Source organism: Aotus nancymaae, unplaced genomic scaffold, assembly GCF_030222135.1.
Source record: "Aotus nancymaae isolate 86718 unplaced genomic scaffold, 86718_ANA_hifiasm-v0.15.2.pri h1tg000057l, whole genome shotgun sequence".
Taxonomy (NCBI): Eukaryota; Metazoa; Chordata; class Mammalia; order Primates; family Aotidae; genus Aotus; species Aotus nancymaae.
In genome coordinates, this window is record NW_026988471.1 from 25,263,908 (window position 1) to 25,278,697 (window position 14,790).

At 43.3% G+C, this 14,790-nt stretch overlaps 1 protein-coding gene and 1 non-coding gene across 2 annotated transcripts in view; both read right to left on the bottom strand.

The window, feature by feature from the left end:
• LOC105717933 (intraflagellar transport protein 172 homolog) overlaps positions 1–14,790 on the bottom strand; it is a 54,600-nt gene that overhangs the window by 30,350 nt on the left and 9,460 nt on the right. The window contains 13 exon segments of the mRNA XM_064363773.1: positions 785–912; positions 1,424–1,576; positions 1,754–1,874; positions 2,093–2,171; positions 2,347–2,366; positions 2,369–2,594; positions 2,831–2,908; positions 3,794–3,834; positions 3,837–3,885; positions 4,180–4,264; positions 6,153–6,260; positions 6,488–6,624; positions 10,503–10,579. Coding sequence (XP_064219843.1) covers positions 785–912; positions 1,424–1,576; positions 1,754–1,874; positions 2,093–2,171; positions 2,347–2,366; positions 2,369–2,594; positions 2,831–2,908; positions 3,794–3,834; positions 3,837–3,885; positions 4,180–4,264; positions 6,153–6,260; positions 6,488–6,624; positions 10,503–10,579 — 1,302 coding nt within the window.
• On the bottom strand, positions 13,733–13,834 carry LOC135269784 (U6 spliceosomal RNA). Its single transcript, XR_010338042.1, has one exon. It is a non-coding gene; the product is annotated as a U6 spliceosomal RNA (small nuclear RNA).

A 14,790-nucleotide genomic window follows, 5' to 3' on the forward strand; every position in this document is an offset into this window, starting at 1 on the left:
CAGGATCTTGGCTTATTGCAACCTCCATCTCCCAGGTTCAAGCGATTCTCATGCCTCAGCCTCCCAAGTAGCTGGGGCTACAGGCGCCTGCCACCACGCCTGGCTAATTTTTGGATTTTTAGTAGAGACGGGGTTTCGCCATATTGGTCAAGCTGGTCTCGAACTCTGGACCTCGTGATCCGCTCACCTCAGCCTCCCAAAGTGCTGGGATTACAGGCGTGAGCCACCACGCCCAGCCACCGGTTTGGTTTTATTGTACTGACAACCTCAGCTGGCATCATGAACCATGAAGAAGCAAGACAACAACACATCGGAGGGAAAATCCTGGGATTCTTTCTCTAGAGATGTAATACATATTTACAAATAAAATACATCACAAGCTCTGGTGCTTCCAAAAAAAAGAAAAGTGCACTTTGCATTTGACAGAATCACACTTCCACTACCCAGAAGCAAGTGACTGGCTTAGTGCAGTCTGCAGTGCTGGCTTTACAGTCTGTTCCCTCTCCACCCTTCTTAGAACGGCCAAAAATTAAACACTGTTCTGAGCCCCTAGGGAATAGGAGCAGTTAATTTATTCTTGCCACTCTATCATGTCTTTCCAAGGATCTTCGTTTACCACATTTCTTCATTCTTGCCTCTGCTTCTGGAAATATTTTTCAGGTATACATCAAAGTGGCTCAGACTGTTTTTTTGGTTCTCTCTGTCAACTTTCAGGGAGCCAAGCAAAGAGGAGAAACAGACCCAGGAATGAGGCCACACTGCCACTAAGGCAGAGTTCTCTTACCATAAACTCCACCCATCTCTACCTTGTGGGCTTGTTCCCAATGGCCAGCCTGGGTGTTCACGTCTGTAGCGTCTTTTGTCCAGTCTCCCTTAGTATAAAGCTCCTCAGCAATCTGTAGTTGATGAGAGCTAGATACAAAAGTCAGAGCAACAGACTTAAAGCAGCTTCAACAAGGAAAGAACAAAGCTCAGTTGGGATGGTGGAGAGCCTGAGATATGACCTTATAGTAATAGAGAAGAAAAGATGAGTATGGGTGTCTCATATACTCTACCATTTAAAAAGAAAGACCAGCCCCAAACAGTACGAGAACAAGGCAGTGGAATTCAAAAGGGCCTCACGTTCCTGCAATGCAAAGCAATTTTATATTGTAACTGTGTTAGAGTTATTCATGAAGAATCACTCATGCTGGCTGGAACAGAGCTAGAGACTCACTTTATATATCTGGGGTGAAGGGAGGTATCTGTGTCACGCTGGAATGAAACTGGGAAAGTGAACTGTTCTTTTCTCATTCAAGGTGGTGATGCTATCTGGGGCCCAGAAAGAAGGATCAGGTGAACTGGCCTCCACTTCCTGTTTTGGGTTCTCTCACTGTTATCCTCTACTGCACCACCTCATGCTGCGGAAAGGACTCTCCCTCACCTCATACTCCTGCAGAGATGCATAGTGTTGGGCACGAGAGGATAGTATTTCGACGCAGTGTTCCGGTCCTGTAGATCTAATATATAAATTGTCTTCTTCCACTGGCGGGCACCCAGGGCTGCCTCAATTGCCTTAATGGAGCACCTGGCAAAGCTGAGAAAGATACAAATATGTAGGCTGAAAGATGAAGATGAACAGAGGTAAAGGGACCCCTTAAGCACACTTCCACCTACATTTTGAGATCTCTTCTTTTCAGCCTCGGTGTCCTTACTGGCTCCACTGCCCCTCACTTCACACCCAAATGTCCTTTACACTCCCATACTCCCATACCTGGCTTCAATGTAGTGATTAATGGCTGCATCAAGCTGCTTCTGCTGCACCAGGTGGTCCCCCCATGCCTCCTCTAGTTTCACCACCTCCACTGGGAAGGCCAATCAAGCCAGCTCTACCACTGCCAGGGAGAGAAAAGGTGCTCAGCCCAGACTTCCAGGGGTGGACCTCAGGAAAAAGGTAGGACAGGGAGATGAAGCATGGAGTGAGAAGGGGTGGTGAGAGGGGAGAAATGCAGAACTGGAGCCAGGCAACCTGAACACATGCACCAAGAGGTGCTGGAGAGACAGATGGGCAAGAGTCTACAACAGTAAAGGATGGCTTATAGGTGGCTAGTACCTTTCATGAATGTGTTCCCTTTACGGCAGCACTCCAGGGCCTGCTGTGGATTGTGAATCTTCTCAAAGAGATCACCTGCCTGTTAACACATACCACATTACTATGGTACCCCTACAACACAAAGAATCAAGTATTAGCTCCAAAAACAAGGGAACACTAGCAGTCAGGAAGCGCTCTGTGCCCTGAGACTCCTCTGGATGGGAGAAGGGTCCTGAGATCTGGAGATAAGGGCTAGGAAGTGGAAGTGAGCATACCCTTTCGTAGAGTTCCCCTTGATAAGGGCTGCAGTGATGTGTTCTACCAGCTCTGTGTTGGCTAGCAGTTCCTCTCGGGACAGCACCAGCTGAGCAGCTTTGGCAGGGAGCCCAGCTTTGAGGTAGAGGCTGATGGCTGCTAGCCCATCTCCTTGGCTCTCCTGTAGTTCACCTGCTCGCTCCTTCTGCTGTGTGTCCATCAGCCACTGGTAATAACTCCGGCGTAGATTCTCCAGGGCTGGGTGCCCCTGGATACGCAGAGAACTAGAAGTCACATCCTCCTTCCTACCCTTGTGCCTCCCATGCTTCTCCAATCCCTCTGTAACAAGGGAAATCCTCCTGGGTCAGCAGTATCCTAACTCCTCACCATACCAAGTCCAAGCCCCAACCCTGTTCTGCTTTCTATGGCCTCCTTGACAAAAGAAGGTTTTTGAAATTGGCAGAACCAAATTCTGAACAACTGTGGAGAAGTCAAAACAGGTACCTTGGCTTCAGCCACAACAATACACTCATCTGAACGGTGTAGCTCCTGGTACATGCCCATGGCCTCCTCCACAGTGTTCTAGGGGAAACAGCCAGAGCAGAGAGGATGACAGAAGGATATGAGGATCAGAAAGCAGCAAGTTCTCCTCAGCCTGGCTAAGATGCCAGCACATGAGGACCAAAAACCTTACCTTTTAACTACTAGACCAGCGAAAATACAGGGAAACTAAAAAAAGCTTAAGCTTCAGGGTTCCTTATTTACACAGGCCCTTTCCAAGGCAACTGTTCTTTGTTTTTGAGATGTAGTCTTGCTCTGTCTCCCAGGCTGGAAGGCAGGGGTGCCACCTCGGCTCACTGCAACCTCTGCTTCCTAGGCTCAAGCGATTCTCCCGCCTCAGCCTCCCAAGTACCTGGGATTACATGCAGGCATGTGCCACCATACCTGGCTAATTTTTTTATTTTTTATTTTTAGTAGAGACGGGGTTTCACCGTGTTGGCCAGGCTGGTCTTGAATTCCTGACCTCATGTGATCCACCTGCCTCAGACTCCCAAAGTGCTGGGATTACTGGTGTGAGCCACCAGGCCCAGCCTAAGGCAACTGTTCTTAAAGAGAGTTCCTCAAATTGTATAAGCTTCCAGCCACAAACAAAACCTGGATCTACCCCTATGCACAAGAATTGCAAAGACAGGCTCTGGACTAGAGGGGAGGTAGCAGACTGCTTATGAAACAAAGAAGTAATCAAAGGCCCAAGAAGGAAGTTTGTCTAGAAAAGTAAGGACTAACACAAGAGGAGGAAATTGAGGAAAGGGTGAAATTAACTATATAAACCTCTCTGAAAGTTTCCCCCAAACCTTTGGAAACCTAGATCACCAGCACACTTTCCTCCCTTGAGTTTGCACCCCCTTTTCCCTCTTTTTACCTCATATCACCCACCCTCTCATCCTGTCCCTCTTTTCCTGTTACCTGTTCCAAAAAGATCACTTCAGCCAGTTTGTGGTTCTTTCCAGCATGGCTAGACGTGCTCGGACCTGATAAAAGGCTGTCCCTTCTCCGCCCTGTGGGGAAAAGGAGGTTCTGGTTTTTCTGCAGGTGCTGCCGTTCTGTCTGTGAGGGCTGAGACTGGAAGGCCAGAAGGATGTAGAAAATAAAAGACTTGGGAAGGTACAACACTTCATGGAGCTTAAAGGTTTGAGGTTTAGCAGCAATTATGACATGGTCTGACTGGAGGGTAGAGGTGGGGTGGGCAGGGTAAAGGAAACTAGGAATGGCTGGAAAGCTAGAAATCATGGGGCCGAATACTACGAGAAATCAGTTTGGGAGACGGAATGAATCAGGAACATAATACTTGCATGTTCCTGGGATACTTGATCTGCAGTCTCATTGGTCTCATGCAGGAATCGAGCTTTTGGTACTTGGCCCAAAGCACAAAAGCACCTACGGCATGGAAGCAAAGACATTAATATATTATTATTACGGAATCGTCATTAATTCATTGGTCCAGCAAATACAAATTGATGTGCATCTATGATGTGCCAGGCAGTGTGCTTGTCACTGGAGACAGCAGAAAAGGGAAGATGAAGGCCTTGCTCTCAGAGAACGTGCATTCTAGTGGAGAGAAATAATTAGTAAAAGTAGAGATAATAAAAAATAAAATAATGTAATATTATAGATCAAGCTTGTTCAACCCATGGCCCAAGGTGGCTTTGAATGTGGCCCAACACAAATTCATAAACCTCATGAGATTTTCTTTTTATTCTTTTTCTTTTTTTTTAAGCTCATCAGCTATCATTAGTGTTAGTGTATTTTATGTGTGGCCCAAGATAATTCTTCTTCCAATGTGGCCCAGGGAAGCCGAAAGATTGGGCACCCCTGTTACAGATAGTGACTGAAGGGACCACTTAATTTGGTAGTTGGAGAAGATCTCTCTGACGAACTGATTTGAGCTGAGACCTGAATACAAGACAAAGCCAGTCGTGGCAGGATGGGGAAAAGTCATTCCTGAGAGGGAACAGCTAGTGTAAAGGCCCTATAGCAGGTACGAGCTTGGCACGCTCACAGAGCCCGAAGGAGGCCAGTGTGGTTGGAGACTAATGGGCAAGTAGGGGGCTGGCATGAGAAGGAAGCAGACGCCAAAAAACTTCAGGGTTAAGGCCACACAAGGAGTTTGGGTTTCATACCAAGTAAAAGAGTAAGCTATTGGAAGGTTCCAGTCATGAAAAAGACACAATCTATGTTTAAAAAAATTACCTCAGCTGCTCTGAAATGAACAGATGGTAGGGCTACAAGAAACAGTATCAGTAAGACTAATTAAGAGGCTGTGCAATATTGCAGGTGGGAGATGGCAGTGGTCTGCGCTAGGATGGAGACATCAGGATGTGTTTTGAAGAGAGTCCTTAGGACTTGCTGATCATCTATCTACATGTGGGAAGTATGGGGAAAATGGGATCAAGGATGATTCCCAGCCAAAATGGCAGCAGGTGACATTTATTGAGCACTTTGCACAGATTCTCTCATCACTCCTTCACCACCAATATCCTTACCATCTTCTTTATCATCATATGAGGTAAATACTATTATTATCCCTATTCTACACAGAGAAAATAAAGAAGCCAAGGTGTGGAAAGTCAAATAACCTCTCTAAGGTAATACAAGTTGGTAATTGGAACCAAGATTTGAACTCAAGGAGTCTGGAGTCCCAAGTTTGTCCTATTAACTATACTCCGATACTAAACGTGGATTATACACATATGCATGGGTTGAAGGGTATGATTAGTAAAACATGTTAAGGGAAACCTAATTACAAGAAGGGGCAGTAAAAACAACAGAAGATATACTCTTGTTTTTTGACCTTTTTTCTCTTTGAGATAAGGTCTCACTCTGTCACCCAGGCTGGAGTGCAGTGGTATGACCTCAGCTCACTGCAACCTGTGCCTCCTGGTTTCAAGCGATTCCTGTGCCTCAGCCTGCTGAGTAGCTGAGACCACAGGTGCACACCACCCTACCCGGCTAATTTTTGTATTTTTAGTAGAGTTGGGGTTTCACCATGTTGGCCAGTCTGGTCTCAAACTCCTGGATCAAGTGATCCCCCTGCCTCGGCCTCTTAAAGTGCTAGGATTACAGGCGTCAGCCACTGTGCCTGGTCAAGACATACCCTTATAATCTAGGATGGGAGAGTATTTGGAATATTGTAATGCAGAAAGGCTCTATGTTATTTGCTGGCAGTGGGAGGGGAAGCAGTGCCTTAACACTGGGTTGGAGCAGCCCACAGGGAAAGTACTCATGCATCCCTCCTAGCTGCCTGGACCTCTGTTCTACACCTCACCTCTCCGCAATGTGTAGTTGCCTTGCCTCTAGCACCAGTTTACTCAAGGTTTTCCACATTGCCTCTGTTTCTGGGGTCATTTCCAGAGTCTCTAAGAAGGCCATTGCCCTGGAAAGGGAAGGAAGCAAAGCAAAAGGAATGAGGGACAAGTCAGGAAGACACAGCAGAAGACTGGTGATAAGGCAAGGGAAGGGGCAAGGGCCATTTTTGTCTCATCTCCTCCCAGGATCACTGGATCCTTATCAGTTTTGGCCAGTTTTACACCCCGCCCCAGGTCCTCCCCTCTCAGAATCAGACTCTCCCACCACCTCACTGGTTATTGGCCAGCCTCTCACCTGGTGTAGCTGCCATCATCAATGGCTGTTCCAAACTCGATGAGGCCTTCATCCAGTGTGCAGGCAACAGTAGTCACACCTTCCATCACCATCACCTCGGTCTTTCCCCCGCCCCGCTCCAGACCTATAACATCACCCTGTAAAAGTGCATCCCCCAACCCCACCCCAATTTCAGCTTGGTTTCCACTGAATCAATCGTAGAACAGACCCACCACTATCCAACCCAGTGTTCAAGAGTCACAGCGGCCCTGATTTTCCTAACATTTTAGTCTCTCTCAAGCATAAAAAAAATACTTTATTTGTAGCGATATCCTTGGGTAAAAGTATGCTCCTAACCATGACAGCACCAATTCCTAGAGGTTCAAAGTGTGGCATCCACTTCTGCTTTTTCCAGCAGTACCATAAGAGTAGATATTCTTAAGGGTTCTCTTGTTAAAATACAACTTGAACCTGGAACATACTTTTTAATGCATTGCTTGGGCTTACTTGAAGAAATCACTAAGAATGTTCCCTACCCATATCCTACCCTTCTCTCTCAAAAAAAGACAGGCAGAAAGAAAAAGGTCAATAAGCAAAATCCTGAGCAAGAAAAACAGGAAAGTGAGCAAATGGGAAAGGTACAGTTGTCCTGAATGCAAATGGAGCGTCAGGAGAATAAACCTCAGGCCCTCCAGCAGGATGGGGAGGCTGAATTTGAGAATCCTTTATTAAACCTGGGACCCACTCTTTAGTAAAGGCAACAAAAGTAATGGTTACAGATCATTAATATGCCTGATTCCTGCAGAAGAAAGACCGAATCATCACTGGAGGAGAACATATCCATCTTAGGCCCTCAGGATTCCAAAAGAATACATTCAAAGTAACTTGAGCTCACAATTTAAAAAAAAAAATACAAGGAAACAAACCACTAGGAAAGAATAAGTAGTAACTATAAACAACAGTTTTAGACCTTCAAGAATTTCAGATACTAAAAATAACAGTCAAAGGCTGGGCTCAGTGGCTCATGCCTGTAATCCCAGCACTTTGCGAGACCAAGGTGGGAGGATCACTTGAGCTCAGGAGTTCAAGACCAGCCTGGGCAACATAGCGAGACCTCATCTCTACTGGAAAAAAAAAAAAAAAAAGGAATTAGCCAGGTGTGGTTGCATGTACTGGTAGTCTCAGCTACTCAGGAGGCTGAGGTGAGAGGATAATTTGAGCCCAGGAGTTTGAGCCTGCAGTGAGCTGTGATCATGCCACTGCACAGCCTGGATGACAGACTGAGACCCTGTTTTTTGTTTTGTTTGGTTTTAAAAAGCTTAGTTATGGACTATAAAATGATTATTTATGAAATACCTAAATATCTTAAAAGATGAAATGAAAAATTAAGCAAGGAATAAGAAATTATCCATATGGCCAGACAGACTGGAGAAATCAAATAAAGAAAAATTTAATGTTTGAGGTAAAAAACTCAATAGACAGTTTAAATAGCAGATTAGACAATGATGAAAAGCAAATTAATGAATCAAAATAGATCTAGAGAAATTACCCAGAGGCCAGATGCAGTGGCTCATGGCTGTAATCCCAGCACTTTGGGAGGCTGAGGCGGGAAGATTGCTTGAGCCCAGGAGTTTTAGACCAGCCTGGGAAACATACTGAGAACATATCTTTACAGAAAATTGGGCGGGGGAGGGAAGCTGGGCGTAGTATCATACACCTGTAGTCCCAGGTACTCAGCCGGCTGAGATAGGAGGATAGCTTGAGCCCGGGAGGTCAAGGCTACTGTGAGCTAAGATCACGCCACTGCATTCCAGCATGGGACAACAGAGCGAGACCCTGTCTCCAAAAAAAAGAAAAAAGTAATTATCCAGAATAGAGCATGGAGCAGGAAGAAAGAAAGTAAGTATGAAAGAGAAGTTAAAAATGCAAAACAAGAAATCTAACATTTGCTTAACTTGAGTTCTGATGAAGAGCCTAGAGAATGGCTGAGGAGAAGCAATGTTCAAAGAGATAATGACTAAGAAACTTCCAAGAGTGATGAAAATATGTGTATTCATAAACACAGGAACACAATCTATACTAAGCAGGATAAATGTGAAAATTTTATATCTAGACACATCATAGTGAAACTTCAAAACATCTGAGAAAAAGAGAATTTTTTTTTTTCTGAGACAGGGTCTCACTCTTTCACTCAGGCTGGAGTGGAGTGGTACAATTTTGGCTCACTGCAACCTCTGCCTCCCAGGTTCGAGTGATTCTCATGCCTCAGCCTCCTGAGTAGGTGAGATTACAGACACGCACCACCATGCCCGGCTAATTTTTGTTATTTTTAGTAGAGACAGGGTTACTTCATGTTGGCCGGGCTGGTCTCAAACTCCTAGCCTCAAGTGATCCACCCATATCTGCCTCCCAAAGTGCTGGAATTACAGTGTAAGCCACTGTGCCCAGGCCTAAAATAGAAGACTTTAAAAGAAACCAAAGAAAAAAAAACAGATCACCTGTACAGAAATGGCTGCTGTTAAATTTCTCACAACAGCAATGGAAATCAATTAATGAGACAACATTTACAAATTAAGAAAAATTAACTGTCAATCTAGAACTGGGTACTGAGTCCAAGCATCTTTTTAGAATAAAGGCTAAATAAAAACATTTTCAGATAATCAAAAACTGAGAATTTACCATCCTTCACTGAAGAAACTTCAATAAGTCTGGGTGCCGTGGTTCACTTTGGGAGACTAAGTGGGGGTGGGTCACTTGAGGTCAGGAGTTTGAGACCAGCCTGGCCAACATGATGAAACCCATCTCTATTAAAAGTACAAAAATTAGCCAGGGGTGGTGGCACATGCCTGTAATCCCCGCTACTTGGGAGGCTGAGGTGGGAGAACCACTTGAACCTGGAAACTCTTAACTGCTGGTGGGAGGTAGAGGTTGCAATGAGCCAAGATCATGCCACTGCACTCCAGCCTGGGCAACAGAGTAAGACCCTGTCTCAAAAAACAGAAACAGCCGGGCGTGGTGGCTCATACCTATAATCCCAGCACTTTGGGAGGCCGAGGCGGGTGGATCACGAGGTCAACAGATCAAGATCATCCTGGTCAACACGGTGAAACCCCGTCTCTACTAAAAAATACAAAAATTAGCTGGGCATGGTGGTGCGTGCCTGTAATCCCAGCTACACGGGAGGCTGAGGCAGGAGAATTGCTTGAACCCAGGAGGCGGAGGTTGCGGTGAGCCGAGATCGCGCCATTGCACTCCAGCCTGGGTAACAAGAGCGAAACTCCATCTCAAAAAAAAAAAAAAAAAAAAACAGAAACAAAAAACTTCTCAGTAATATTCTCCAAGAAGAGGAAAAGTCATTCCAGAGGGAAGACTGGCATTGCAAAAAGAAAAGGTAAACAAAGGAACTGGTACCATGATGGTAAATCGAAATGAATTCTGTCTTATAAAATAACCAGGCAGGACTCAGTGGCTCACGCCTGTAATCCCAGCTCTATGGGAGGTCAAGGCAGGTGGATCACCTAAGGTCAGGAGTTCAAGACCAGCCTGGCCAACATGGCAAAACCCTGTCTCTAATAAAAATACAAAAATTGGTCAAGCATAGTGGTGGGCACCTGTAATACCAGCTACTTGGGAGGCTGAGGCAGGAAAATCCCTTGAACCTGGAAGGCAGAGGTTGCAGTGAACCCAGATCACGCCACTGCACCCCAGCCTTGGTGACAGAGAGACTCCGTCTCAAATAAAATAAAATAATCATGCCTAACTTTGGGGACAAAAGATTAGAACCAAAATACCAGTAAACAATGATACAGGGAAAGAGATGAAAGTTAAAGTCTTGGCTGGGTGTAATGGCTCACGCCTGTAATTCCAGCACTTTGGGAGGCTGAGGTGGGTGGATCACAAAGTCAGGGGTTCAAGACCAGCCTGGCCAACATGGTGAAACCCTGTCTCTACCTAAAAATACAAAAAATTAGCTGGGCATGGGGGCGCGTACGTGTAATTCCAGCTACTCAGGAGGCTGAGGGAGAAGAATTGCTCAAACCCGGGAGACAGAGGTTGCGGTGAGCCGAGAGCGCGCCATTGCACTCCAGCCTGGGCGACAGAGCGAGACTCCCTCTCAAAAACAAACAAACAAAAAAATCTGCAATGCAAATAACTACCAAAGTCTATACAAACATATGCAAAGAATTCCTTCAAATCAATAAGGAAGACACACTCTGATTTTAAAAATGGGTAAGAGATAGGAACTAGCAATATAAATGTTCATTAAGTATTACACATGAAATTAATATAATGAGATACAATTTTTTTTTTTTTTTTTTTTTTTTTAAATGCTCAGAATTTATTTCACTGCCCGGGTGATTTTGTGTGTGTGTGCAAGGCAGGTAAATTTTATGTGAATGTGTTCTGCCTAAGTGATTATCAATGCTTTGCCACTGTGCTCAAAGTAAAATCAGGCAGCCAGCTGTTGCTACGTCCTAGAAAGAAAATCAAAGGAAAATTTCCATCCTGTTAGAGTACCTACTTGTAGTTGATCTAAACTTTACTTTCTTAAAACTGTTTCAGAATCAAGCTATCCTGAGATAAATTAAATAGATGTTATCACTTTCTCAATTAAGCAAGTGATTTTATTCTTGCCACTGAGTTTTTTTTTTTTTTTTTTACAGTGTGTCTCTAGATTTTGTATGCTTTTCTTTTTTTTTTTGAGAGAGAGAATAGGAAGGAGGAAAAAGGAAGAGAAAGAGAGAGAGAGAATGGGGAGGAGGGAGAAGGAAAAGAAAGAGGGAGAGAGAATGGGAGTATTGCTTTCTTGCCCAGGCTAGAATGCAATTTAGTAATGGGCATTGAAAAGCTCTTTTATACTGATAATTATACTTAATGATGTAGTCAGGAAGGAATAAGGGAAGAAGATAACAAACAAACAGCCAACCAATATTTAATTTAAACCTATGAAATGCTATGCGATTACTGAGGAGTGATTTACTTCCAATTATATAGTCACCTTTGGAATAGGTGTGAGGTGGTAATGTATGTTTTGTGTATTTGAAGTGGAGAGTTCTATAAATGTTTATTAAGTTTACTTGTTCCGGGTCTGAGTTCAAGTTCTGAATATCCTTGTTAATTTTCTACCTCGTTGATCTATAGAATCGTTAGCTCTTCTTGTTACATTGATCCTTTTGCCATTATGTAATGTCATTCCTCGCCTCTTTTGTTCTTTGTTGCTTTAAAGTCTACTTTATCAGAGGCGAGAATTGCATCTCCTGCTTTTTGTTTATTAGTTTATTTTTACTCTCTGGTTGGTAAATCTTCCTCCTTCTCTCTGAGTCTTTGTGTATTGTTGCATGTAAGATGGGCCCGGATGCAGCATACCGATGGGTTTTGGCTTTTTATCCAATTAAAATATATATAGGTTTAATACCGGCGTTTGATGCTAGCTGGCTGTTTTGCCCATTAGTTGATGTAAATTTTTTATTGTGTTAAAGTTCTTTGCTTTTTGATATATTTTTGGAAAGGCTGATATTGGTTGTTCCTTTATATGTATAGTGCTTCTTTCAGAAGCTCTTGTAAAGCAGGCCTGGTGGTGGTGAACTCTCTAAGTACTTGTTTGTTCGCAAAAGATTTAATTTTTCCTTCGCTCATAAAGTTTAGTTTCGCTGGATAGGAAATTCTGGGTTGAAAGTTCTTTTCTTTAAGGATGTTAAATATTGGTCCCCACTCTTGTCTGGCTTGTAGGGTTTCTGCTGAGAGATCTGCTGTAAGTCTGATAGGTTTCCCTTTATGGGTAACCTGACCTTTCTCTCTGGCTGCCCTTAGTATTTTCTCCTTCATTTCAACCCTAATAAATCTGGCGATTATGTGCCTTGGGGTTGGTCTTCTTGAAGAATATCTTTGTGGTGTTCTCTGTATTACCTGGAGTTGAATATTACCCTGCCTTGCCAGGTTGGGAAAATTTTCCTGAATGATATCCTGAAGAGTATTTTCCAACTTGGATTCATTCTCTTCATCACATTCAGGTACACCTATCAAACGTAAATTAGGTCTTTTCACATAGTCCCATATTTCCTGGAGACTTTGCTCATTCTTTTTCATCCTTTTTTCTGCATTCTTGTCTTCTCGTTTCATTTCACTGAGCTGGTCCTCGACTTCTGATGTCCTTCCTTCTGCTTGATCAATTCGACTGTTTAAACTTGTGCATGCTTTGCGAAGTTCTCGTGTTGTGTTTTTCAGCTCCATCAATTCACTTATATTCTTCTCTAAATTGTCCATTCTCGTTAACAGTTCGTCAAACCTTTTTTCAAGGTTCTTAGTTTCTTTGCATTGGGTTAGAACAAGTTCTTTTAATTCACAGAAGTTTCTTATCACCCACCTTTTGAAACCTGCTTCTGTTATTGGAACACACGTGTAATCTATTAAGCCTTGTTCCATTACTGATGAGGAATTGCAATCCCCTGTAGAGGGAGAGGCATTCTGATTTTGAGTATTCTCTACCTTTTTACGCTGGTTTCTTCCCTTCATTATATATTTGTCCGTCTGTCGTCTTTATAATTACCGGCTTTCTAACTGGGTCTCTGACGTCCAACTTGTTGATTCCCTGCGCCGAGATCTGAGCAATCCACTGAGCCGGCCAAAACAGTGGTGTTAAGATTGATGGTGCTTTTCTGCCCGGGAATCTCCGGACTCTGCACCAAGAACTGGCGTGCTAAGGCACCAGCAAAACCACCACGCCGGCCACAAGAGTCGCCCTGGCGACCCGTGGGGCTCCTCCACTGGGAATCTCCTGGTCCGTGAGCAACAAATATTCGTCTGAAAGTGTGGCGTCCTCTCGTTCTTTGCGCTTTCACTGGAAGGTACATGCCCGAGCTGCTAATCATCAGCCATCTTGGATCTCTCTCCATGAGATACAATTTTATGTATATCATGTTTAAGCCAAATTATGAACTCAGGCAATTTCAAGTATTACAGAGGATGTCAGACAATAGAAACTCTTAACTGCTGGTGGGAATATAAATTGGTATAACTTCTTTGGAGAAAAGTGTTTTGGAAATATTTAGTGAAGTTGAAGACACAGCTCCTCTATGATTTAGCAATTCCATTCTAGATACGGAGCTTGGAGAACTGAATCACTGTAATAGTGAAAAATCAGCAACTTAAATTCCCATCGATAACAGAGAAGATATAAAATGATTCAAGGTAAATATAACAAAATGTTAGGATTTGACAGAACTGGGTATGGATAAACAAGTGATACTATCGTTTTTAAAAAACTGATTTTAAGTGGAAAGCTTCATAAATTTGTGTGTCATTCTTGTACGGGGCCATGCTAATCTTCTCTTTATCATTCCGATTTTAATACGTGTGCTGCCAAAGCAAGCAAAATATCATTATTATTAATAGTTAACATTTATTAAGTGCTTACTATATTCCAGGCATAAGAAGTGTATTTCATATGAAGTAGTACTATTTTTATCCCTACTTTGTAGATGAGGAAATTAGGATATAGAAAGATGAAGTAAGTTCTTAAGATCACACAGGTAGAGAAGTGGGATGGTATGACTCCAGAGCCCTATTCTTTTTTTAAAAATAAAGACAAGGTCTCACTATGTTGCCTAGACTGGTCTCAAACTCTTGAGCTCAAGCAATCCGCCTGCCTCAGCCTCCCGAAGCGCTGGGATTACAGGCATGAGCCACTGTGCCTGGCCCAGAGCTCCATTTTCAACAGCTACATTGTATAGGTAATGCTATTCTCTATATTACTTTTATGCTTGAAACATTTCACAATACAAATATTAACATATAAGATTTATAAATGTGAATATTTGTGAAATGCAAATAAAGTTTCTATCATTATTAGTTACTAATGATAAACTATACAAAAAAATAAGACCTCTTCCAGTTCTAACAGTCTATGATTCTATGAACTCTAAACAGGAAAATTCATAAATTTAATAGGTCTTCTCTACCACTCACAATTTGCTAACCCTAAGATATATGTCCAGAGAACATGAATAATTATATAGACGTTTGGGTTTTTTTGTTGCTTTCTTTTTGTTTGAAGAGACGGGGTCTTACTCCATCATCTAGGCTGGAGTGCAGTGGCACAATCATAGCTCACTGCAGCCTTCAACTACTGGGCTCAAATGATCCTCCTGCTTTGCCCTTCCAAAGTGCTGGGATTACGAGCATGAGCAACTGCGCTGGGCCTGCACCTTTGTATTTATATCTAGGTATCTAGGTACAGTTGTATACATATAGACTTAAACATTTCATATATCCACTGCACGTGTGGGGTTACTATTTACCTGCTGCTTCTCAGATTCCTGCATTCC